General features: G+C 41.4%; 1 protein-coding gene across 1 annotated transcript in view; it reads left to right on the top strand.

Moving 5' to 3' along the window:
• CCHR10.PART0H1orf112 (chromosome chr10.part0 C1orf112 homolog) overlaps positions 1–27,868 on the top strand; it is a 2,885,111-nt gene that overhangs the window by 924,907 nt on the left and 1,932,336 nt on the right. Inside the window, exon 13 of the mRNA XM_044086752.1 lies at positions 20,702–20,831. Coding sequence (XP_043942687.1) covers positions 20,702–20,831 — 130 coding nt within the window. The remainder of the gene's footprint in view (positions 1–20,701; positions 20,832–27,868) is intronic.

Below are 27,868 nucleotides of genomic sequence, written 5' to 3'. Positions count from 1 at the left end.
AGGTACGGCAAGCGGATGTTTTCCTCGGCGACCTTTGCTATGCGGTCGCTGAATTACTTATGCCATTTCACCCGACTTCAGAGGGACCTTCTCAAGGAACTGAGTGAAACATTGCAGGAACCAACAGTTGCGGGGTCTCAGAAAAAGATCAACTCCCAGCTAGGGACCCTGAACTCTATCGTGAACTCTTCCATGCGGCTCATCTCGTATGCAGCCGATGGAGCGAGTAGAGCCGCAGGTACGGGTGTTGCTCTAAGGAGACACGCCTGGATGCGGCTCTGCAATTTTGCTGACCCCTTCAAGGCGTCATTCACTAACACCCCCTTTGATGGTTCTGCTCTTTTTGGACCTCAAGTGAAGGACACCTTAACCAGGTGCGAACAAGAAGGCAAGACTCTCTGCCATGGGAGTCCGTTTTTCCGCCCCTTCTAGATCGTATCCTAAGGGTCAAAAAGGCGAGAAAATGTGGTTCCGCAAACCTCAGGGAGTTCTGCTGGACGCACGTGGTGAGCTTCCCCTCTAGAGGCAGAGGAGGGAACAATAACAGACGCTGCCCTAGGGGCAGGGGGAGGTCTGCAGAATCAGGGTAGCAGAGAATTTTTCTCTGACAAACCCTTTCAGCACCCCTGAGGAGCTGCCCGACTGTCCACCTTCGGAGGCAGTCGGGGGAAGACTTTCGCTCTACCCAGAAGCCTCGTTCTCCCTTACGCAGGACAGATGGGTACAGTCGATCATATCCGAGGGTTACAAAATACCATTTATCCACACCCCACATCAACCAAAAGGGCCTCTTCCAGATGTTCCACCCGGTATGAGAGACCAAACAGCACTAGAAATTTCAAAGCTGCTTTTATAAAGAGCCATCCAGCCAGTCCCGGCAGACCAACAAGGATCCAGAATCTACTCCAAATTCTTTTTGGTACCAAAAAAGACAGGGGACTGGAGACCTATTTTGGATGTCAGCAGACTGAACAAATCGGTTCACAGAACAAAATTCCGGATGGTCGCGCTACAGTCCATTCTTCACTTTCTGGGTCAGGACAATTGGATGTGCTCTATAGACCTTCAGGATGCGTACTATCATATCAAAATGAACAGGCGCTACAGGAGGTTTCTCCACTTCCAGCTGGGAGCCAGTCACTACCAATTCAGAGCCCTGCCCTTTGGCCTCACCACAGCCCCCAGGGTGTTTACCAAATGCATGGCAGTGGTTGCGGCTCACTTGAGACGTCAAGGATTCCAGGTGTTTCCATATTTAGACGACTGGCTCCTTACTGCCACCACCAGGCATCAGCTTCTTCAAGCCAGGGATTACGCTGTACAAACCTGCAAAGCGCTAGGCATCTCTATAAATTTCGAAAAATCTGCTTTGTCGCCTTGTCAGCATATTACCTTCATAGGCGCCGTGTTAAACACGGCAGAGTTGTCAGCAAAACTTCCTACGCAAACAGTATGCGACATTCGCAGTCATGTTCAAGTCCTGCTACGAGAGGCAGGGTCCAAGCCAGGTTTGTACTGAAAATGCTTGGTCTGATGGCTGCAATAATCACCTTGCTCCTCCTAGCTCGTTTTCACATGCGGATACTACAGTGGATGCTTTTTTCCCAGTGGTCTTTTCAGCAGCTTCCCATGTCACACAGGATTCTCATCACTCAGTCTTGCAAACGACACCTATCGTGGTGGATGGATTAACCCCATGTGCTTCAAGGCAGACCGGTTGTTCTCCCCCCTCCGGTTGCCACCGTGACAACGGATGCCTCCCTGATCGGATGGGGGGGGTCATTTTCAGGGCAGGACAGTCCAGGGCACATGGCAACCCTTCGAGTGCCACTTGCACATCAATGTCCTGGAGATGAGAGTGGTCCTGCTGGCGTTGCAGGCTCTCCAGGACTCTCTTCCCATGGGATCGATTGCGATACAGACAGACAAATATGTCTGTAGTATGGTACATCAACAAGCAGGGCGGAACCAGGTCCTACCCTCTTTGTCGGAAAGTGCTCAGACTATGGCAATGGGTGATCTCTTCTCAGCGTTTTCTGGTAGCAAAACACATTCCTGTAAAGTTCAATGTCATAGCAGACAGGCTGAGCAGGGACATTCTCATGCCCTACGAGTGGTCTCTCAACGAACTAGTAGCGGACCAAATCTTCAGAAAGTGGGGGCAGCCTTGCTGCGACCTTTTCGCAACCCCTCAAAACAGCAAGTGTCAAGACTTCTTCACCCTCTTCCGGGCCTCTCTCCCAGAGACCCTCTAGTCCACAATTGGCCCAGGGGTCTGCTTTATGCTTCCCCCCCTTTCCCTTAGTCACTCTGTTAGTCCAGAAAGCAACTGCCTTGAGATCCAGGATGATCCTCATTGCCCCTTACTGGCCTCGACAAGTCTGGTTTCCGTTCCTACAATGTTATCTACTGGAGCAGCCCTGGCATCTGGACCCTGTACCAGACCACCTGGCCCATCAATCTGGCAGGCTGCACCAATCCCTGTCATCTCTCAACCTCACAGCTTGGTTGCTCCACTTCCAACCTTAGCTAGACTTTCCTTAATCTCCCCGTCAGTACGTTAGATTATCCATGCCTCTCACAAGTCTAACACCAGAAGGACGTACGCAAGTAAATGGAAACGTTTCTCTATTTGGGCAGAAAGGAACCAAGTTGATCCCTTTACTGCCCCTGTCCCTGTCTAAACAGTTCTAGATTTTCTAGCGAAACTCTTTCAAAAAGGTTCCTCTTCAGCCACTATCAAAGTCCAGTTGGCGGCTTTTGCAAATTTCCATGTTGGCTTGTCAGAGTCTAGTATTATGTCTCACAAGCTCTGCAAAGCTTTTCTGAAGGGTACCCTATTATGCAGGCCCCCAGTCAAAGACCCTCCTCCACCGTGGGATCTAAATTTGGTACTGTCGTCTTTAATTCTGCCTCCCTTTGAGCCTGCTGCCTCCTGCTCATTAAAACTGCTGTCATGTAAAACACTTTTCTTGGTAGCTATTACCTCAGCCAGAAGGGTTTCTGAACTACAAGCACTTTCTGTGCGCCCCCCTTATCTTGTTTTTCACAAAGATAGAGTGGCTCTTAGGACAAATCCATCCTTTTTACCTAAGGTACTTTCAGAAAAGAATCTGAATCAGACCATTGATCTCCCAGTTTTCTTTCCAAATTACACTGATAGAGAGAAAATTACATTGTTTAGATGTGTCCATAGGCAACTACGTTTCTATCTGGATAGAACCAAGCCAACGAGAAAATCAGACCAACTCTTCTTGTCTTACGCCGAAGGGAAGCAGGGCCTTCCAGTTTCTAAATTGACCTTGTCAAAATGGTTAACCTCTCATCTCTTTGACCTATCAATTGAGGCATAAGGAGCTCCCTACCAAGCCTAGAGCTCATTCAACTAGAGCATTAGCTTCCTCAGCTGTTTTTCAGGCGAGATTACCTATGGACTCTATTTGTGCAGCGGCCACATGGGACTCTCCTCATACCTTCATCTCTCATCACAAATTGGATATTGCCTCCAGAAATAGGGCTGATTTTGGTTCCACTGTACTCAAGAGTCTGTTCCATTGAGCCACCCGGGACTAAGGTGCTAGGGACGCTGTCCCATCCAGCAAGAATGAAGGCGAGATTGACAGCTTAACATTTAGAAGTTATGTACCTACCATAACGTTCCATGTTAGTTGTCGTCTTCTCGCCTTCTTTCTTGCGTCCCACCCTCCATCCCCCGAGCCTGGAAAGACCTAGAGTATTGGGTGAGTTTTTTTTCCTTGTCACCAGGATTATACCTTCAGCTAGAGTTCTTCCTCCCCCTTGGTACCCCTGGTGACAGGCAGGCGGTAGGGTTGATATTTCTACATAGCTCTCAATTTTGTCCTTTTTCTAGTGGTGGGACATGTCTGTCCATAGTGTTAGCTATCAAACGAGATCTGGGTATATTTCGCCTAGCATTATGGGACATAGGATAGCCTCGAGCCGGTAAAAATAGCTCTCGAGCTTTAGTATTTGGCCGAGTCGGAACCGAGGTTCGGCTCCGAACACATCCAGCAAGAAAGAAGGCGAGAAGAAGACAACTAACATGGAACGTTATGGTAGGTACATAACTTCTAATTCTCCCCTCTCTTCCCCTCCCCAAAGCATTTTTCTGAACATTAATGACATAAAGTAAGGCATACACTCGAGTCCTCCACTCAGCAAATAAATTTTGAAGAAGTCCAATGTTTTCAGATTTTCTTGTGCTGTCATATTTCACAAATATAATTAATGCTTTGTAATCCCACATTGTTACTGATTATATAACTGTTCTCCATCACCCAAATCCTGTCTTTGCTTCATTTCCAGCGTACTCTTGATTCTTGTCAACTCTCGTGCTCCCTTTTTTTCTCAAACATTTTCCGCTGAAACTGTTATGCCACATTATTGTCAGGATCAAGTCTTTCTGCTGGTATGATTTCATCTTTACTTAATACATATCTTGTCTGCTTTCTCATGACCAGATTTGGAGTATACACTTGATGTGGCCTTTCAGTTAACAAATCCTGCTATGGAATACCAGTCCAATTGTGTATTTGTGCTTTCATAAAGTTAATACTTTTTGTTCCTTCCAGTTTCTCTGGTACAGAAAAAAAAAATCAGGATTTTTCAGCATGCTCTGTCTTCCACTTCTGCTATTTTTTGAAAGTGTTCTTCTTGGGAAATCTCATACTCAGCCACCCCTTGCTTCATTTCGACCTCTTGATTTCTTTGCAGATTTATCTGTTCATCTGAAAAACTAGTAAAAGCTTATTCTATTTTTTCCAGCCTTTTGTTATTTGAATTGATATACGGCAATGTTTCATTCCTTTTTATCACTACTTAGTACTTTTGATTGACTTATTTTTTCTTTTAAAGTAATGGAAGCTATCTCTTGTATCAAAGTTTAAGCTTGAACTGGTTTTGCTAATCAGCTGCAGGAGTCTTCCCAGTTAGTGTGTTTTCTGTTCAGTTTTTTAGTTGATTTTTCTCTCAGGTTCTCTAAATTTCTTTGTTGGCATCCAGGCTGTGCACTTACTAGCCAGTAACTGAATTCTTCTCAAGCTGGCAGAATTACTAACAATTATTTCTTGCTTTCTTTCTTCATACTAGAAGAACTGAAATTAAGCTATTGATCTTTGTGTAGCCATCATGGAAGTCCAGAACTAATCTTTCTTTTATGCCAAAAGTGGTATCAGGGTTTCTGTAAGATAAATTATCCATCTCTGCATTCTTTTCTGATCCACAAAATGAGGTAGGACACAACATACCGTAGATGTCCACAGACAACTCCGGCACTGTCTTGACCGAAAAAAAATCTTTCAGCACTTCCGATCAGTTGTATATTTCTTGTGAAGGTAAGAAGAGTAGACAACCTTTGTCAAAGCAGGCCATTTACAAATGATTGTCTCAAGGTATTTTTTTTTTGTTATTCCTTTCATCAGGTTCAAGCACATTCTACCATGGACTTGGCATCCTCTGTGGCTTTTTGGAAAGGATTGGACTCTCAAAGTATTCAAGAAGCTGCAGCTTTGTCCTCTTTACATATTTTTCAAAGGACTAAAGGCTAGTTTCCTTTTCCACGTCTTGGTTAGGGTTTTGGGCCCTTCTCCTTCCACCTCAGTTCTAAGCTGTGATAATCTACCAGTATAGCTTACGCTACTTCAGCAGTTATTAATATGATGAGCATAGTATTGTTGTGTAACTAAACTTACCATAACAGTAGATGTCTGCATGACCACTGCTGCAGTAGCCGCACCCTCCCTCCACCCCCCCCATTTTTTTCTGTGTTTTTATGCCAGGGTATGGGCATCTATTTTATGTTGTCCCTAGCAGTGTCCTCTCACGGTGTCTTAGTTTGTGTGAAACCTCTGAAGGGCTTGGCTCCCAAACCTGTCTTTTTGGTCAGTTCATAGAAGGTACCCTGAAGCTTTGGAAGTTGGCCAGCTGTTATATTCTATGCAGGTTATAATCTGTATAGTTTAGGCTACTGCAGAAGTGATCATTCAAATATCTACTGTTATGGAAAGTTTACTTACACAACTTTACTTTATAATACATTTTGTACAGTGGAATATGAAATCATGATTCTTCCCACTGCTAAAACAAAGTTGTAAATGTTGAACTAAATGATCAACTGTTACTGGTGTCAAATTTCAGTCATTAAGAAGCATTTTGTCCTGTATACAAATATTAGATTCCCATTTGATCCAAACATTTAATTTATTTTTGTTTCACTTCTACATAGAAAGGTCTGGTGAGCTACCTTTAGTAACACAGATGCATAATGTATTTAATTGATACTCAGATAAGTAGGGAACAGTTCATTCTCGTCTGTGTGAGTTATTACTGCCCCTTAAGTCTAATGTGCATTTCTGACAAGTGTCCTGTTTTCTGTTGTGTTGGAGTGTTCCAGCCTTCCATCTATAATCACCTCTTGACTTACTATTTATTTCAACAGATTTAAAAGGTAACTTTTATATGGAATTTCTATTTTCATCTGTTTCATGGTGATGGACTTATTTCCTGCCAGTACCAGTGTGCCTAACATTGCTTGATCCTTCCTTAACAATCACCTTCCTAATGAGATCCCTGAAAAGAAGATGGGAGAAGTCGGGTAATCCCATCCATAAATAGGTAAATATATCTTGCAAAGTTCTGTGTACTTCTGTCGACTTAGAGCAAGACCAGAATATATGCATCCAGTTCCCAATATCTCCTGTACTGAGATTTCTAGCTTCCATAACAGTCCCCAGATGCATGTGAGATGTCCTGTTTGATATGTAAAATACTTATGTAGATTTCCACACAAAGATCTGGTACATTATAGTTTTTACTTTCAAAGTTCTGTAGAGCTCTGTCCGTTGATCTTGCTGAGGTGGTGGCTAACATTTTCCCCATCTAATCTTGTATTTGGATAGGGTTCACGTATTATTTCCTGAAAGGCCTTGGTTGTTTGCACCCCTATATGTCTTGTTGCCATGTTCTGTCAGATCTTTGGATACTTTCTTTAAAAACATTGGTTTGGTTGAAATTTTCTTGGTAATACTTTGTTTTATCCACATTCGCCCTGTAGCCAGAGAGCTCCAAAAATCTCCTTAACAGTGTTTACAACTGTATTAATTGAAGGCCTGGTTTTGATAAATATATCAGTAAGTTATCCGCTTATGATGTCTGTTTCACCTCCTCTTGGCCAGTCTGTTTCCTCCTGTCTGTAAATTCCTGATTTTGTAGGGCAAGCGGTTCTAGAAATAAGGCAAATAATATAGGAAAGAGCGGGAATACCCTCATCTAGTGTCACTTGTTATTGAAAAAGTTGGGGAGAGGTAATTTATTTTAAGGTTTTATACAACACGTGTGTCAATTTGAGAAGCTATTTAGGGAATGACATTGTGTCCATTATCAATAATAAATAGTTCTACCTTACTCTATCAATTGCTTTTTTATTGTCCAGGCTGACGATAAGAAAGGGGATTCGCCCGCTATTCGTTTTTTGCACTACCAGTAGTGTCGTAATTATATTCTTGAAAATCTGTCTACCTTTAAGAATTCCAGGCTGATCATTACGCACCAGCTGTGGTACTTTGTTGGTCAGCCTGGATTCCAAGACTTCCATAAATATCTTGTAGATCTTAACCTTATGAAATAGAGCCAAACAGTGCCAAGTCCACAAATTAAACCCAAAAATAAACACTGCAACGGCAGGGATCCACACCACGAAAATCTTTATTTAAACAATTGTACACGATTGCACGCTTTCTTCCCTTCTACCAGGGATTTCATCAGAATCTGATGGAAATCCCTGGTAGCAGGGAAGAAAGCGCTCAATCGTGTACAATTGTTTAAAGATTTTCGTGGTGTGGATCCCTGCCGTTGCAGTGTTTATTTTTGGGTTTATCTTGTAGATCTTATTTGGACAGAGATTTGTCTGTAAGGGTTTGGCAGTTTTACATCCTTACCTGCTTTCGGTATTACTTTCCACAAGGATGGAACAACTCCAGTAAGCAAAACTGAATTAAATAATTAAATAATGGTATCAGTTTTCTTCTTCCTGGGCTTCTTCCCTAGTTTGTGTCTCTCTCCTGGGATGCTGTCTAACCTTGAGAATGTCATTCTTATGAAGCATAGGAGTAGTATGTGTATTTCCTCCATTGTTAGTGATTCGTATTACATTTTTAGCCTGTGTAGGTGTAAGTTGTAGGATTGGCACCTTTCCCATAACATTTTGAATGTCTTATTTGCTTATTGTGCCCTTTGTGTCTGCTTTGTACAAACTGGAGAAGTAATTCACAAACATTCCCATTAATTTGAATCTTCCATTTGTGGAAATTCCTCTGCCTTAATTTGCCTAAGTTTTACTGCAGGATTTTTTGTGGTCTTGGGGATTTGCCTTGGAGGTCTCTCTGCGTGGTTTTAACTTAAACTGCCTCTCATTTTCTAATAAATGATCTATTTCTAGCAGTGCTTGACATGTCCTCTTCCAGTCTGTCCATTTCTCCAACATTTTTGTCTTGTTCCCTAAGCCACCACTGCCATTCACTCAGAACAAACTGCTCATATTCAGTTTTTTCCTGGCATAGCCCTGTAGTTCCCATCTTTGTCCCTCCTTTTGCTTCTCCATTATTTCTGCAGTTATTTGGTTTGCTATGTTTACATTCTGTTTGCTCTGTCATATCATGACTCTCCACCAGTCCAGTAAAGCATGTGATATACTATACCAAACTGAAAATCTCCAGTATTTTATAATCGTTCTTTCTATTTTTATTTCTAGAAACAGTGAAGCATGATATGAAATCAGTATTGGAATTTTTTTCTCATTTGCCAAGTAAGCAATGATGCTTCAAAGTGATATATTTTCTATCTATCCTGGAATATCTTCCTGCTGATGTTGAATGGTTGCGTGATCGCGTAATTGTTGATAGCTTGTTATACTCACAGTTTTTCATATATAGGTTCATAGGTTCATAGGTTCATACTAGGCTATCTGCCCAAGGGCATTTATAAGCCTAGCCCATAGTTATTTGGCTTTCGCCACCCCTTTAGTTTGAATAAAACTATGCCTATTATTTTGCTGTGCCTCTGTCAAGCAGTGACACTGAAGTAATCCCTGGGGTATATCTGCGATCCCCCATCCATTGGTCAAGATTCCTCTTGAACAAGGCCAGCGAGGTGCTCTGCCTCACATGTACCGGGATTTTGTTCCACAGCATAGGAGTCTCTGGGTGATGAATCTGTCCCTCCAGCACGTTCTATTAATAACCGTGTCAAGGTTTAAGTCTCCGCCCTTGTGGTTCTGAGGGATCTAGATTTTTTGAGGTGAAGCATATTCATCAAATCAGGGTTTGACATGGCCTTATATGTCAGGCACAGGTCACCTCTGAGCAAGCGGTATGAGACTGAATAGAGCTGGAGTTCTTTCAGTTGGGCAGCATAAGACATATTTTTGAGACCCTTTATCCTTTTGGTGAGGAACTTTTGGGGCCTTTCCAGCTGCTGCAGGTGTCGGGTCAGATACATTCCGAATGGGGCATTGTACTCAATCATAGGTCTAATGAGTGATTAGTACAGGGGGACAATGACCTCCCTTGATCTAGATGTGAATCCCTTCATGATCAGGTGGGCAATGTAGAAGGTTTTCCTAACTACTTTAGCAACATGAGTGTCAAACGAAAGGCTACTGTCAACCTGAGTCCCCAGATCCCTGATGACTTCTTCTGTGCTCAGTGGATTGCCACCTATATGGTAGATAGGGGTAACCTTGTTTTTCCCGAAGGGTATGACTATGCATTTCTTGGCATTTAACTTTAGGCCATGGCTCTGGCACCAGTTATCCGTTTCTGTGAGGCCCTTCTGAAGGATATCTGTGTCAGATGTGTTTTCGACTATGGCGCCCAGTTTGCAGTCATCTGCAAACTTTGTCAGCCATAACCCTCCTATGTTTGCTTGTACTTCAGAAAAGTAGATGCCGAACAAGAGTGGACCCAGGACTGAGCCCTGTGGGACACCACTTGTGACAGGCTTTGAGTCTGACATGGCTCCAGCAACTCTGACCCTGTGGGTTCTGTCACTTAGCCAGTTTGCAACCCATCTTGTGATGTATGGGTTTACATTCAAGCTGATGAGTTTTTCGATGATACCTGAGTGGGGTATTGTGTCGAAGGCCTTTGCCAGGTCAAGGTAGGCTGTATGGACTACCTTTCCCTCATCAATGGCCTTGGTGACTGTCTCGAAAAAGTCAACCAAGTTTAAAAGGCATGATCTGCCTTTGACAAAGCCAAACTGGGTTGGATCCAAAGTCTGCAAGTTCCCTATGTCTTTATTTATGAGTTCCATTATGATCCTCTCCATGGCTTTGCAGATAAGGCTTGTCAAGCTAATGGGACGGTAATTTCCAGGGTCGGTGGAGGCACCGCCCTTGTGAAGTGGGACCACAGTCGCGTGCGCCACTCCTTGGGTGCGTATCCTGAGGTGAGGCTAAGATTAAACAGCTGTCCTAACTGCGGGTTTAATTCCTCATTGAGTTCGTGAAGCACACAGTCCGGGACACCATCCGGTCCCATGGATGCTGTGTTTTTGCTTTGGAGAGCAGTTCTCACCTGGGCGTTGGAGATGTTTGGGGGCTACAATCCTCTGGTATAGATATCCCTCCTTTTGGGCGAAGTTTGCACTGAACCTGTCAGCCAGTATGTTGGCAATGTCTGTAGGTTCAGTAATCTTCACATCATTTTGAACTAATTCTGAGCATATCTGGGAGTTTCCTCCTAGGTTTCTAACATAGCTAAAGAAGGCCTTATGATTGTCTTTTGAGTCCTTGGCGATTTTTCTCTCAAAATTTGCCTTGGATGATTTTATGAGAGCTCTTAGTTTTTACTTATAATGATCAAAGGTGTCTTACCTTTCAAGGATTTTGCTCTATCTTGTAGTAGCTTCCTCCTTTTGTTGTAGAGCTTGTTTATGGCTGGGGTCCACCAGACTGGACGCTTGCCTTTGGTACAAAGAGTCTTAGTTTTGTTTGGGATTGCCTGATCCATGCAGTCCTGTAGGTGCTGGTAGAAGGCATTTGTAAGTGATTCAGCGGTTTGAGTAATGTTTACCACTGGCTCAGGGGCCTTAAAGGAGACCACACTAGTTTTTAGAAGTGTGAAGTCGGCTTTTGAGAAGTTTTTCACTGTGGTCTTTTTATTTCAGGTGGGGGCGGGATGAGGACCTCCAGCGAGATTAGTTTATGATCTGATCTCACCAGTGAGGGGTATACTTCCGGTGTTGAAAATTGTGATCCCATGTTCGTGATGATGAGATCAAGTATGTTTTCTCCTCTTGTGGGGATGGTGATTAGTTGTTCCATGGCATTTGAGTTTATAAACTCCAGGAACCTTTGGGCTAGAGTGTTTGGGCTTGAGTAGTGTTCCCAGTCTATATTAGGGTAGTTGAAGTCACCTAGTATGATGGTGTTTGGATATACATTTATCCCCTCCATTGTTTTCAGGAAGGCCATGTGAGGTTCCTGAGTTTGAGAGGGTGGCCTGTAACATGCTACAAATTGCAGAGCAGTCTTGCCTATGGTTAATTGCACCTGGATGGTCTCCGATGCATCGTGCGTTGCCATCAACCTTGAGGTGTGGGTGTCCTTTATGAATATGGACACCCCCCCCCCTCCTTTCTTGGTGTTGTCCGGATTTTGGGGCCGGAATGCATGATATGAGGTGAAACCTGATAGTGCTGGGGTGCTCTCAGGAGCCTTGAACCAGGTTTCTGTCACAGCACAGACATCGATGTTCTCCATACTGAGAAGGGCCTCGAGTGCGTGCATCTTGAGATTGAGACTTCTGTCATTGAGCAGCATTACCCTTAGTTTTTTTACTTTTTTGTGTTCTAGGGTGGTAGGTTTAGAATTTGAGCCTTGCCTAAAAAAGGCACTATGGGGGTGGCAAGAGCCTTTGCCAATATCCGGAAGCCTAGGGGTGACAGGTGCAAGCCGTCCCTTGGGCAGCGTGGCTTGTCCAGCATGTCATCCCAGGCAGACAGACATTGGATCCCCTTTGAATGACACCAGAATTTAAGCCAATTATTAAAGCTGATCATCTTATCACTGTATTGTGGCATAATTCTAGGTGAAGGTAGGATACTGCTCAAGGTCAGGGTCATACCTGCCTGGGCTACATAATCAGAGAGCTCCTCAATGTCTCTTTTCATGTAGTCCAAGGAGGTACGTCTCAGGTCGTTGACACCAGCGTGGACAATGACTGAGTCGTACTTGTACCTGCTGTTGAGAGACCTGAGAGCTTGTGTTATGTGGCGGATTCTAGCGCCCGGCAGGCAGCTTACTGTGACCTTCTCCTTACTCAGTCTGGTGAGCGGGACGTCAGTGTGTCTGACTATGGTGTCACCTATGACAAGTATGTTTGGTGTTGTATTTGGCCTTAAGGGCAGTGACTGCTTTGCACACTGATTTTGTTGTTTATGTGTTGTTTGTGTGGTGTATTGAGTTTGCAGTTGCTTGGGTGTCTGCTTTGGAGGCCTCTGCTGTTTAGGTAAATTTTTACTCAGAGCCTCCGAGTATGTCTTAGTGTGTTTATGTGTTTGATTCAGTGGTGTGGTTGAGTTATGTGAGACTGGTATTGTGGTGTGTGTAGTTGCCTTCTCCTCCTGCCTGGTCTTGCCAGTCCTGAGTTGAGAGAGCTCAGCCTCCAGTCTGGCTAAATAGCTGCATCTCTCACAAGTGTTAGTGTTACGTGGGAGGAGGAGAGGGTTGTCCGTGTACATGAGGCAATTGTAACATTGTCTCAGAATTCCCAGATTCACCAACTGGGCAGGAGAGGACGCCAGCATCTGACCCTTTGACATGCTAGAAAGAATTATGAGTTGGTATGAGACAGAAAAGTAGTGGGCTTAGCAGGGACGTCGGCACTCCTGGGGGGTTTTGCTAGTGAGAGATTTGTATAATACAGGAGTGCTTGACCTGCAAAGAGAATGCTTATAAGACAAGGGATATGCTTATAAGACAAGTGCTGAGCTTTTTGAGAAGAAAAAGCTATTTGGAACAAGTGCTGCACTTTTTAGTGTAGGTGTAAACTGTTTAGGTTCCTAACAGAGCAGTTCTAAGGGAAAAATTGAAGAACAGACTTTCTGGAGCCAGAAAGAGTTTAACCGGCGCTGCCCGATGCTGCTCTAGTGGCAATTCCGCGCTAAAGCACGTTAAAGCGTGCTTGATAGCAGGGGCTGGAAAGAAGCAGGAATAGACCCAAAAGGGAAAATAAAACTACAGTTTCAAGTCAGTAACCACCTCTACGGGGCAGGAAGCTGCTCAATGTTAGTCACTGCCACTGATCAACAGAGAGACCCTCCTTCAGCCCAAGCAAAAATGGCCTCACAGAAACTTTCAAACAGTTCAGGAACAGCAAGCCTGTAACTGAACTTTTTAACTCTCAGAAAAGTGGGTAAAAAGCAAGATTTTTTTTTGTTTTTGCTTTTTACAGAGATAGCAGAGGTTCAAAAGTAATATCAAGTTATAACAGTGCAGTAAATGACCCCACACAAGAGTGCTAGGTCAAGGACAGAAAATATGCAAGTTTTAAGAAAAAAACGATTTAAAATTAAGTGCAAACAGGAAATTCAGCAAACAGCTTTTGGTTGTGCTCTAAATACAGCTACTAATACAGAAATCAAGTTTAACAAGCCAGAAAATGCTCAAGCTAGGCAGCTATGCAGAAAAACTTAGCAAATAAACAGAGAAAAAATACTTAAAATCTCAAAAGTGGCTCCCTTCTTCTCTCAGCGTTTTTTCCTCTTGGAGGGTGCTTCACCAACAGCCAACAAGCCTGAAAAGATATAATTAAGCAATACATTTTTGTCGCTTTGAGCATTTGAAAATAAGCAAAGTTCTTAGTTAAATCTGGAAAACTTAGTAAGGAGATTAAGTATTTTCCATTCATCTACTCAACATTTTTTACTTGGGTAATATTTGAAAGCCAATACCTTTTTTCTGTTGAATTGATTCCACCAGAGTTTTTGTAGACTTGTGTATTGGTGTCTTTCTGCTATGTGTTCATTAATACAGAAGTTAATATGAAAATCATTTATATTATCCTCAGCAGGCTTATTTGGGTCATAAATAAGAAAATCATGGTCTGTTTTCATAATGTCATTTATTGCATCATAGTTTTCCATTCATAAAACCTAGACAGGATGATTTACTTATGACTGACTGTGATTTTACTCTTAGGCTGAAGGCAGGAATGCCAGTGGTAAAGGTATAAGCTTTGCCTGGGAGCAGAAGGATCATAGGTTTGTTTGTATCACATACAATATATTACCATCCTTACTTGGAATTCATACTGTTTGTTTGCTCTTATAAACATGGTCAGTTAATATTTGAGCATATTTATTTGACATTGCGTAGTGTACCTAGCATTAAAGTTCACAAATAAACACAAGTTTTACCCTTTAGTCTTGAGTCATGAATAACGCTTCAGGATATGTAGAGTACAGAGCTGGGAGACTGCCTACTTAATTTTCAGACCAGTCTCCATGAATAAAGACAACCTTAAAATGTTATACCTTTTCTTATCAATTTCATGCATGCAGAACTCTGACGTTACATAGCTTTTAACAGATAATAAATTTTTTAAACATTTGATGTCCTAGTAATCCTCACTTCGAGCTTCACGTGAACATTTGACAAATATGCCTTTTTAAAACATAGTCCACCTGTGCTTAAGATGTATTGGCCTGCAGCTTTCTAACATTCATTGCGAGTACACACTATCTCACAGACATCCTTCTAAAGACTCGTCTTTGTAACATTCATTACGGGTACCCACTATCTCACAGACCTCTTTCTAAAGACTCATCCCCAGCCTGAGAAGGCCAGAGTAATGTTTAATGTTAATTAATCTGGTTCCCATGGATACCTGACAATTCAGTAATTAAACACAAACATGGCATAACATACCTTAATCCCTTCAGCACTTACTTTGCCTTCAACAATCTGTCAGTGCAAACAATGAGAATGCAATTTAAGACACGCATTTGTTTTTTATTATTCTTTTGATATAAACATATTATAAACATTTTATTTGACTACTTTGTAAAAAAAACTACAAGTTAATATTTATTTTGTGAAGAGTAAACACGAGACATAAGGTTCATAGGTTGGTACTAGGCTATCAGCCCTAGGGCCTATACAAGCCTAGCCATAACAATTCCCTGGCTATTTCTTCCCACATTATTTACTTTCCTGGACCCCTGTCTAGCAGGGCGACTGACGTGATCCCTGGGGTGAATTTCCTTTCTCCCATCCAATCGTCAAGGTTCCTCTTGAAGAGGTCCAAAGAGGCACTCTGCTTCACATGTATGGGCAATCTATTCCAGAGTCTGGGGAGTCTCTGGGTCAGGAACCTATCCCTCCAGCATGTTTTGTTTATTGTGATGACGAGGTTTAGATCCCTGGAGCATGTAGCTCTGAGGGATTGGGATTTCTTTAAGTGTAGCATGTCCAACAGCTCTGGGTTTGACATGGCCTTGTATGTTAAGCAGAGATTGCCTCTGAGTACACGATATGCGACAGAGTATAGCTGGAGTTTTTTAAGGCGGTCAGCGTAGGGCATCTGCTTTAGGCCTGTGATTCTTTTAGTGAGGTATTTCTGAGGCCTTTCCAGTTGTTGCAGATGTCTTGAGAGGTACATACCAAATGGGGCGTTGTATTCTGTAATGGGTCTAATGAGGGATGAGTACAGTGGGCAATGACCTCCTTTTTTCTGGATGAAAAGCCCTTCGTGATGAGGTGTGCCACATAGAAGGATTTTCCTGACTGTTGTGGCGATGTGGTTATCGAAGGTGAGACCACTGTCCACCTGTGTCCCTAAGTCTCTTATCACACTTTCTGTGTTTAGTGTACTGCCACCTATATGGTAATTCATGGATACATGTTTTTTCCCAAAGGGGATAACAGTACATTTCTTGGCATTGAGCTTGAGCCCATGGCTCTGGCACCAAGCATCTGTTTCTGTAAGGCCCTTTTGTAGAGTATCCACATCATTTGGTGATTCAATAATGGCTCCCAGTTTGCAGTCATCTGCAAACTTTGTTAGCCAGAGTCCCTTAGTGTTGACCTGTACTTCAGAGAAGTAGATGCCAAACAAGAGCGCCCCAGGACTGAACCCTGAGGTACTCCACTTGTCACTTGTCTGGAGCTGGATTTGGAGTCGGCTACTTTTACAGTGTGGGTTCTATCAGTAAGCCATTTAGCAACCCATTGGGTGACATAGGGATTAATGCCCAACTTAGTAAGTTTATCTATGATTCCAGAGTGGGGATGGTGTCAAAGGCCTTGGCAAGGTCTAGATAGGCTGTGTGGACCACCTTACCCTTGTCCATGGCTCTGGAGACTGATTCAAAGAAGTCAATCAGGTTCAGGAGACAAGATCGGCCCTTCACAAACCCAAACTGGGTGGGGTCCAGTGTTTGAAGGTTGCCAATGTCTTTGTTTATAAGTTCCATGATAATGCGCTCCATGGCCTTGCAGATAAGGCTTGTCAGACTGATGGGACGGTAGTTTCCGGGATCCAAGGTGGATCCCCCCTTGTGGATTGGGATAACTGTAGCTCTGCGCCACTCAGTGGGCATGAAACCTGAGGTGAGGCTATGATTAAACATGACACTTAGGTGAGGTGCCAGTTCATATTGTAGTTCATGTAGTACACAGCCCGGGATGTCATCTGGTCCCATGGATGCTGTATTCTTGGCTTTAGAGAGTGCGTTTTGTACCTGTGTGGCCGTTATTACTGGAATTTGGCAATCTTCCGGTATTGAGATGGGCCATTTAGGGGGTGAGAGGGGGATGAAGTTGGCACTGAATCTATCTGCCAGGATATTGGCAATATCCTTGGGATCAGTATATTTTAATGCCATTCTTTTTTAGCTCAGAGCAGATCTGAGCATTGCTATTTAGATTCTTGACATAGTTATAGAATGCTTTGTGGTCGTCTTTGGAATCTTTGGCAATTTTATTTTCGTAACTAGCTTTGGAGGATTTTATGAGGCATCTCAGTTTCTTACTGAGGCTAGTAAAGGATTTTTTTGCATCCTGGGATTTTCCTCTTTTCTGCAAAAGTTTCTTCCTTTTGTTGTAAAGTTTGTTTATGGCAGGGGACCACCAGATTGGCTTCCTTTTTTTTGGATGAGAGCATTTTGGTTCTATTTGGGATGGCATGATTCATGCATGAGTGGATGTGCTCATACAGTGCCTTAGTGTAGGATTCAGCAGTTGAACTTTCAGTTCCCGTCTGCATGGGTGTCATGAAGTTTGTCACTTCTGACTTGAGTAGCATTAAGTTGGCTTTGGAGAAGTTTTTTATGGTGGTTTCTTTACCTAGGGGTGGGGGTGGGATGTGGATGTTAAGGGTGATTAGCTTATGGTCAGACCTGACTAACGAGGGGGTGACCATAGGTATGGAGCATTGATTTCCCATGTTGGTAATGACCAGGTCTAGGATATTGGAGCCCTGGTGGGACTATGGATTAGTTGATCCAGGGCGTTGGAATTTATGAATTCCAAGAACCGTTGTGCAAAGGTGTTGGGACATGAGTAGTTTTCCCAGTTAATGGCAGGGTAGTTAAAATCACCCAGTATTAGGGTGTTTGGTTCTATCTTAATATTTTCCAGTATGTTTAGAAAGGTGTAGTGAGAATCTTGGGGTATGGTGGGGGATCTGTAGCAAGCTACAGTTTGGATTGCAGTCTTACCTAGTGTTAGTTGCACTTGGAGAATTTCAGACACATTGTGTTGGCCAACTAGCCTGGTGGTGTGAATATCCTTGGTGAATATGGACACTCCTCCACCTTTAGTGTTTCGGTCCTGGTTTGGTGGCCGAAAAGTGTGGTAAGAGTTGTAGCCTGGTATTGCAGGGTGCTCTCTGGAGCCTTGAACCAGGTCTCAGTTACTGCACAGATATCGATGTTCTCCATTTTTAGGAGTGCCTCGAGAGAGTGCATTTTGAGGTTTAGACTTCTAGCATTGAGTAGCATTACCCCACATGTGGATTGTATTTTCAGTTATTTCTACATCCCAGACTTAAGCATTGTATTTTCAGTTATTTCTACATCCCAGACTTAAGTGTTGTATTTTCAGTTATTTCTACATCCCAGACTTAAGCGTTGTATTTTCAGTTATTTCTACATCCCAGACTTAAGCGTTGTATTGTCAGTTATTTCTACATCCCAGACTTGTATTTTCAGTTATTTCTACATCCCAGACTTAAGCGTTGTATTTTCAGTTATTTCTACGTCCCAGACTTAAGCGTTGTTTTGTCAGTTATTTCTACATCCCAGACTTAAGCGTTGTATTTTCAGTTATTTCTACATCCCAGACTTAGGCGTTGTATTGTCAGTTATTTCTACATCCCAGACTTGTATTTTCAGTTATTTCTACATCCCAGACTTAAGCGTTGTATTGTCAGTTATTTCTACATCCCAGGCTTGTATTTTCAGTTATTTCTACATCCCAGACTTAAGCGTTGTATTTTCAGTTATTTCTAGCGTTGTTTTTGTCAGTTATTTCTACATCCCAGACTTAAGCGTTGTATTGTCAGTTATTTCTACATCCCAGACTTAAGCGTTGTATTTTCCTTGGTTTTTTTGCATTCCATTGTTCAAGTCAGGAAATCATTATGTTCTGTAGTGGACATACACAAAATAAGACAGATTCTTATGATAAATATATTCAGCATTACTGATAATTGCTGGAGTAATTTCTAGTCCTGAGTTGATGTATTGTTTTCTGGATTTTAAGCGTTCTTTTACAAAGATTGCCATTCACTCAGTGAAAGGAGGTATACCCTGGAGTTTGTGTGCATTTTCGATAATTTAAATTGTGTTTCAGTGGAGATACTGATATCAACTTCTTCCAAGGAGAGATAAGGTTTTAAATGGCCCATTTTATTATTGTAACTTCTGTCATTTAGTAAGGCCACTTCATTTGTGATTTTTTTAAGTCGTGTGTATTTTTCACTCGGGTCTATAAAAGATGCTGTAGGAATAAAACATTTCCTCTTCACTCTTTCCTTGTACTTCTGAGGAAGTCTGTCAGAGACAGAGCACTCTATCTGGTTGCATATCTCAACTGAGGCTGATGGGCACTGTAATCTGGCACTATATCCTTAGCCACTAATTGAATGCCAACATTTTAGGTACTATACAAGGTGCTAGGGTAAGTTTCCTAAACATGGATGGGTTTTCTTTATTCTTTCCTTCCACCGTATCCTGTTGCATGCCAGAGAGGGAAGACTGTTTTAAATTGTTCACTCCAATGTGAATAATAAGTGATCAGATGCCCAGGCTTACTATAATCTTCAAACAGAAATCAGAAATTGAGACATATCAAGTTTTCATGTTATACTTTGGGAACACTTGGGTACATTATACAAATGTAAATATTTTAGATATAAATGCTAATCAAACTTCCATAACCCATAACTCTGGCTTGTGTTTGTTGCTCTGAATTATATATTTGCCTTTTGTGTTGTTTGCTCTTCTCTGTTTACAAGATTCAACATCTTATCTAGAACTCGTGACTGTGAAACTCTGTTTACAGGATTCAGCATCTTAATCTACAACTTTTGAATGTAGAATGTTTGTCACCTGATCTGTGAAGTCTTTTGTTACAGAACTGCATTGCTTAAAAAATAATTTTGCTGTCACTGTTGATACTTTATTTTGTATTGTTCTCTTACTCAAATCATGGCTGAAATGTGTCTCAGAAGCAGCTCCCTTCCCCTACTAGCTGAGTATATGTATATATAATGTGTGTTTGTGTAAAAAACAGTATAATTGATAAAAAATCATTAGTCTTTTTTTTTTTTTTTGCAAGATCACAGTTCAGTGGGGATCAGGGAATTTGTCCTTTATCTGCTGTAGTGCAATCTCAGAGTCGGTATATGTAATTAACACAAGGTGTTAGAGTGCATAGGAGCTTGGACCTTGTGAAAATAAATTTTTTGAGTTTTTGTTTTCCCGGTGGTCTGATTTCAGTCTTTTCTGATGATGATTTGAGGCTTGATTTTTTTTTTTTTTTGTGGTGTTGAGGAAATGTCACTAATCCATATATGCATTGCAATCACATGCAAAGTTTAGTTTCTATCTTGCCCATGTCATTTAGTATCTGTTATCTGTAGTTGGGGGATATTGATGCAATTATTAGTGACCCATGATGAGTTATGTATTATTCTCCTGAGTTCTTGCTGATGCGCTTGGCACTGGAGTGTCTATATGATCATGTCTCCTCCTTGAAACAGATTGGAGATGTTCAGCTGTGGAAAGTGTGCTGCTGCCTTTGGCCCTTTTCACTCTGACAGTGGATAATCTTGTGTTCAAGCACATTTCTGAGGTGCAGAAGGGTGCTATGGATGATAACACATGTATCGAACATGTAACACACACGTGGGGTAATTTGGGGCTACATAACTGCTTGCTGTCACACTTTTACCAGACTTAGTAAAAGGATACAGACTTAAGTTGGCAAATAGTAACTGATTTAAAAGGAAACGTGAAGGGAGGAGGTAAAGAAAGGATGCATGTGTTGTTATATATGGGCAGAGGCTGTTTAGGAATACAGTTGGGGGATATTCAGTGGGAAATTCGCTGGATTTTCTGCATGGTTTTACCTATATTAAAACAACAGGAGGCAGTCATTGCTCTTTTCCCATTGCAGAGCTTCCTGCGGACCTGACAGCTGCACATTGCCTCTTGTTAATTAGCATCATGAACAAACTTCAGTCTGAGCCAGAGGAGGTACAGAATCTGTGGTGCAGAGGCAGTCAGTTTCCGGAGGACAGCAACAGGTAAGTCACATGTATCTGCTAAAAATATAGGGGAAACGATCATCATAATATTACTGAACAAATGTTCAGACCAGGATTGTTTTAGGAGGCATTGTATATATACAGCTTTTATTGGCAAGTAGGAATTGCTAGAACTTTGGGTGGAAGTTTAGAGCATACCTCATGGTTCCCAGTGCAGTCAGTAGGGCACTTACTTGGCTGTTTTTTTTTTCATCCTACCATGTGTCTGCTGTTCAGTCTGGCACTCCCATACACAAGTGAAGGAGCCAGCCTTTGACCTTTGCACATGCTGCATCTATGCACAGTGGTTAAGGGTCATATGCAGCTCCCAGGATCTCTAGTTCTTTCTATCCTTTTTCACAGTTTACATTTATTGTTAGTACTCTTTATTGCAAAGGTATTGTATTCAGTGTTAAAGAGCGCAGACCTTTTCAATAACGTGCTTTTATTACTGCAGGGATGCACAGTAGGAAACCACTCATACATTGTCTGTTCTTATGCGCAGAAGTGACTAGAATGTGTACTTAATGAATATTCATTTGCTGAATAAATCAATGTTTGTGGCATAGAGTAACCAATCTACTGTTATGAATGGAAAATGGACAATTTACTCGAAAGATAAGCTTAAACTGCAGTCTAACTACATTTGTTGTAGAAGGTAAATGTGGTAAATGTGCATCAAGCCTTCAGCTAAACTGATTGAATTCACTGTAAATGAACATGTGCTCGCCTTCAGCTAAACTGATTGAATTCACTGTAAATGAACATGTGCTCACCTTCAGCTAAACTGAATTCACTGTAAAGGAACATGTGCACGCCTTCAGCTAAACTGATTGAATTCACTGTAAATGAACATGTGCTCGCCTTCAGCTAAACTGATTGAATTCACTGTAAATGAACATGTGCTCACTTTCAGCTAAACTGACTGAATTCATTGTAAAAGAACATGTGCTCGCCTTCAGCTAAACTGAATTCACTTTAAATGAACATGTGCTCGCCTTCAGCTAAACTGAATTCACTTTAAATGAACATGTGCACGCCTTCAGCTAAACTAATTGAATTCACTGTAAATGAACATGTGCTCGCCTTCAGCTAAACTGATTGAATTCACTGTAAATGAACATGTGCTCACCTTCAGCTAAACTGATTGAATTCACTGTAAATGAACATGTGCTCGCCTTCAGCTAAACTGATTGAATTCACTGTAAATGAACATGTGCTCGCCTTCAGCTAAACTGATTGAATTCACTTTAAATGAACATGTGCACGCCTTCAGCTAAACGGAATTCACTGTAAATGAACATGTGCACGCCTTCAGCTAAACTGATTGAATTCACTGTTAATGAACATGTGCTCGCCTTCAGCTAAACTGATTGAATTCACTGTAAATCAACATGTGCACGCCTTCAGCTAAACTGATTGAATTCACTGTAAATGAATATGTGCACGCCTTCAGCTAAACTGATTGACTTCACTGTAAATGAACATGTGCACGCCTTCAGCTAAACTGATTGAATTCACTGTAAATGAACATGTGCTCGCCTTCAGCTAAACTGATTGAATTCACTGTAAATGAACATGTGCTTGCCTTCAGCTAAACTGATTGAATTCACTGTAAATGAACATGTGCTCGCCTTCAGCTAAACTGATTGAATTCACTGTAATTGAACATGTGTGCGCCTTCAGCTAAACTGATTGAATTCACTGTAAATGAACATGTGCACGCCTTCAGCTAAACTGATTGAATTCACTGTAAAGGAACATGTGCTCACCTTCAGCTAAACTGATTGAATTCACTGTAAATGAACATGTGCTCGCCTTCAGCTAAACTGATTGAATTCACTGTAAATGAACATGTGCTCGCCTTCAGCTAAACTGATTGAATTCACTGTAAATGAACATGTGCTCGCCTTCAGCTAAACTGATTGAATTCACTGTAAATGAACATGTGCATGCCTTCAGCTAAACTGAATTCACTGTAAATGAACATGTGCACGCCTTCAGCTAAACTGATTGAATTCACTGTAAATGAACATGTGCACGCCTTCAGCTAAACTGATTGAATTCACTGTAAATGAACATGTGCTTGCCTTCAGCCAAACTGATTGAATTCACTGTAAAAGAACATGTGCATGCCTTCAGCTAAACTGATTGAATTCACTGTAAACGAACATGCACACCTTCAGCTAAACTGATTGAATTCACTGTAAATTAACATGTGCACGCCTTCAGCTAAACTGAATTCACTGTAAATGAACATGTGCACGCCTTCAGCTAAACTGAATTCACTGTAAATGAACATGTGCATGCCTTCAGCTAAACTGATTGAATTCACTGTAAATTAACATGTGCACGCCTTCAGCTAAACTGATTGAATTCACTGTAAATGAGCATGTGCACGCCTTCAGCTAAACTGATTGACTTCACTGTAAATGAACATGTGCACACCTTCAGCTAAACTGATTGAATTCACTGTAAATGAACATGTGCTCGCCTTCAGCTAAACTGATTGAATTCACTGTAAATGAACATGTGATCGCCTTCAGCTAAACTGATTGAATTCACTGTTAATGAACATGTGCTCGCCTTCAGCTAAACTGATTGAATTCACTGTAAATCAACATGTGCACGCCTTCAGCTAAACTGATTGAATTCACTGTAAATGAATATGTGCACGCCTTCAGCTAAACTGATTGACTTCACTGTAAATGAACATGTGCACGCCTTCAGCTAAACTGATTGAATTCACTGTAAATGAACATGTGCTCGCCTTCAGCTAAACTGATTGAATTCACTGTAAATGAACATGTGCTTGCCTTCAGCTAAACTGATTGAATTCACTGTAAATGAACATGTGCTCGCCTTCAGCTAAACTGATTTAATTCACTGTAATTGAACATGTGTGCGCCTTCAGCTAAACTGATTGAATTCACTGTAAATGAACATGTGCACGCCTTCAGCTAAACTGATTGAATTCACTGTAAAGGAACATGTGCTCACCTTCAGCTAAACTGATTGAATTCACTGTAAATGAACATGTGCTCGCCTTCAGCTAAACTCATTGAATTCACTGTAAATGAACATGTGCATGCCTTCAGCTAAACTGAATTCACTGTAAATGAACATGTGCACGCCTTCAGCTAAACTGATTGAATTCACTGTAAATGAACATGTGCACGCCTTCAGCTAAACTGATTGAATTCACTGTAAATGAACATGTGCTTGCCTTCAGCCAAACTGATTGAATTCACTGTAAAAGAACATGTGCACGCCTTCAGCTAAACTGATTGAATTCACTGTAAATGAACATGCACACCTTCAGCTAAACTGATTGAATTCACTGTAAATGAACATGTGCACGCCTTCAGCTAAACTGAATTCACTGTAAATGAACATGTGCACGCCTTCAGCTAAACTGAATTCACTGTAAATGAACATGTGCACGCCTTCAGCTAAACTGATTGAATTCACTGTAAATTAACATGTGCACGCCTTCAGCTAAACTGATTGAATTCACTGTAAATGAGCATGTGCACGCCTTCAGCTAAACTGATTGACTTCACTGTAAATGAACATGTGCACACCTTCAGCTAAACTGATTGAATTCACTGTAAATGAACATGTGCTCGCCTTCAGCTAAACTGATTGAATTCACTGTAAATGAACATGTGCACACCTTCAGCTAAACTGATTGAATTCACTGTAAATGAACATGTGCTCGCCTTCAGCTAAACTGATTGAATTCACTGTAAATGAACATGTGCATGCCTTCAGCTAAACTGATTGAATTCACTGTAAATGAACATGTGCTCGCCTTCAGCTAAACTGATTGAATTCACTGTAAATGAACATGTGCACGCCTTCAGCTAAACTGAATTCACTGTAAATGAACATGTGCACGCATTCAGCTAAACTAATTTCACTGTAAATGAATGTGTGCACGCCTTCAGCTAAACTGATTGAATTCACTGTAAATGAACATGTGCTTGCCTTCAGCCAAACTGATTGAATTCACTGTAAATGAACATGTGCTCGCCTTCAGCTAAATTGATTGAATTCACTGTAAATGAACATGTGCTCGCCTTCAGCTAAACTGATTGAATTCACTGTAAATGAACATGCACGCCTTCAGCTAAACTGATTGAATTCACTGTAAATGAACATGTGCTCGCCTTCAGCTAAACTGATTGAATTCACTGTAAATGAACATGTGCACGCTTTCAGCTAAACTGATTGAATTCACTGTAAATGAACATGTGCTCGCCTTCAGCTAAACTGATTGAATTCACTGTAAATGAACATGTGCTCGCCTTCAGCTAAACTGATTGAATTCATTGTAAATGAACATGTGCTCGCCTTCAGCTAAACTGATTAAATTCACTGTAAATGAATATGTGCACGCCTTCAGCTAAACTGATTGAATTCACTGTGAATGAACATGTGCACGCCTTCAGCTAAACTGGTTGAATTCACTGTAAATGAACATGTGCACGCCTTCAGCTAAACTGAATTCACTGTAAATGAACATGTGCACGCCTTCAGCTAAACTGATTGAATTCACTGTAAATGAACATGTGCACGCCTTCAGCTAAACTGATTGAATTCACTGTAAATGAACATGTGCTCGCCTTCAGCTAAACTGATTGAATTCACTGTAAATGAACATGTGCACGCCTTCAGCTAAACTGATTGAATTCACTGTAAATGCACATGTGCTCACCTTCAGCTAAACTGAATTCACTGTAAATGAACATGTGCACGCCTTCAGCTAAACTGATTGAATTCACTGTAAATGAACATGTGCACGCCTTCAGCTAAACTGAATTCACTGTAAATGAACATGTGCTCGCCTTCAGGCAAACTGATTGAATTCACTGTAAATGAACGTGCTCGCCTTCAGCTAAATTGATTGAATTCACTGTAAATGAACGTGCTCGCCTTCAGCTAAACTGATTGAATTCACTGTAAATGCACATGTGCTCGCCTTCAGCTAAACTGAATTCACTGTAAATGAACATGTGCACGCCTTCAGCTAAACTGATTGAATTCACTGTAAATGAACATGTGCACGCCTTCAGCTAAACTGATTGACTTCACTGTAAATGAACATGTGCTCGCCTTCAGCCAAACTGATTGAATTCACTGTAAATGAACATGTGCACGCCTTCAGCTAAACTGATTGAATTCACTGTAAATGAACATGTGCACGCCTTCAGCTAAACTGAATTCACTGTAAGTGAACATGTGCCCTCCTTCAGCTAAACTGATTGAATTCACTGTAAATGAACATGTGCACGCCTTCAGCTAAACTGATTGAATTCACTGTAAATGAACATGTGCACGCCTTCAGCTAAACTGAATGAATTCACTGTAAATGAACATGTGCCTTCAGCCAAACTGAATTCACTGTAAATGAACATGTGCTCGCCTTCAGCTAAATTGAATTCACTGTAAATGAACATGTGCTCGCCTTCAGCTAAACTGATTGAATGCACTGTAAATGAACATGCTCGCCTTCAGCTAAACTGATTGAATTCACTGTAAATGAACATGTGCTCGCCTTCAGCTAAACTGATTGAATTCACTGTAAATGAACATGTGCTCGCCTTCAGCTAAACTGATTGAATTCACTGTAAATGAACATGTGCATGCCTTCAGCTAAACTGAATTCACTGTAAATGAACATGTGCACGCCTTCAGCTAAACTGATTGAATTCACTGTAAATGAACATGTGCACGCCTTCAGCTAAACTGATTGAATTCACTGTAAATGAACATGTGCTTGCCTTCAGCCAAACTGATTGAATTCACTGTAAAAGAACATGTGCACGCCTTCAGCTAAACTGATTGAATTCACTGTAAATGAACATGCACACCTTCAGCTAAACTGATTGAATTCACTGTAAATTAACATGTGCACGCCTTCAGCTAAACTGAATTCACTGTAAATGAACATGTGCACGCCTTCAGCTAAACTGAATTCACTGTAAATGAACATGTGCATGCCTTCAGCTAAACTGATTGAATTCACTGTAAATGAACATGTGCTCGCCTTCAGCTAAACTGATTGAATTCACTGTAAATGAACATGTGCACGCCTTCAGCTAAACTGAATTCACTGTAAATGAACATGTGCACGCATTCAGCTAAACTAATTTCACTGTAAATGAATGTGTGCACGCCTTCAGCTAAACTGATTGAATTCACTGTAAATGAACATGTGCTTGCCTTCAGCCAAACTGATTGAATTCACTGTAAATGAACATGTGCTCGCCTTCAGCTAAATTGATTGAATTCACTGTAAATGAACATGTGCTCGCCTTCAGCTAAACTGATTGAATTCACTGTAAATGAACATGCACGCCTTCAGCTAAACTGATTGAATTCACTGTAAATGAACATGTGCTCGCCTTCAGCTAAACTGATTGAATTCACTGTAAATGAACATGTGCACGCTTTCAGCTAAACTGATTGAATTCACTGTAAATGAACATGTGCTCGCCTTCAGCTAAACTGATTGAATTCACTGTAAATGAACATGTGCTCGCCTTCAGCTAAACTGATTGAATTCATTGTAAATGAACATGTGCTCGCCTTCAGCTAAACTGATTCAATTCACTGTAAATGAATATGTGCACGCCTTCAGCTAAACTGATTGAATTCACTGTGAATGAACATGTGCACGCCTTCAGCTAAACTGGTTGAATTCACTGTAAATGAACATGTGCACGCCTTCAGCTAAACTGAATTCACTGTAAATGAACATGTGCACGCCTTCAGCTAAACTGATTGAATTCACTGTAAATGAACATGTGCACGCCTTCAGCTAAACTGATTGAATTCACTGTAAATGAACATGTGCTCGCCTTCAGCTAAACTGATTGAATTCACTGTAAATGAACATGTGCACGCCTTCAGCTAAACTGATTGAATTCACTGTAAATGCACATGTGCTCACCTTCAGCTAAACTGAATTCACTGTAAATGAACATGTGCACGCCTTCAGCTAAACTGATTGAATTCACTGTAAATGAACA

This window comes from Protopterus annectens, chromosome 10.part0 (assembly GCF_019279795.1).
Source record: "Protopterus annectens isolate FY-2018-M chromosome 10.part0, PAN1.0, whole genome shotgun sequence".
Classification (NCBI taxonomy): domain Eukaryota; kingdom Metazoa; phylum Chordata; order Ceratodontiformes; family Protopteridae; genus Protopterus; species Protopterus annectens.
This window is presented reverse-complemented; position numbering and strand designations above follow the sequence as displayed.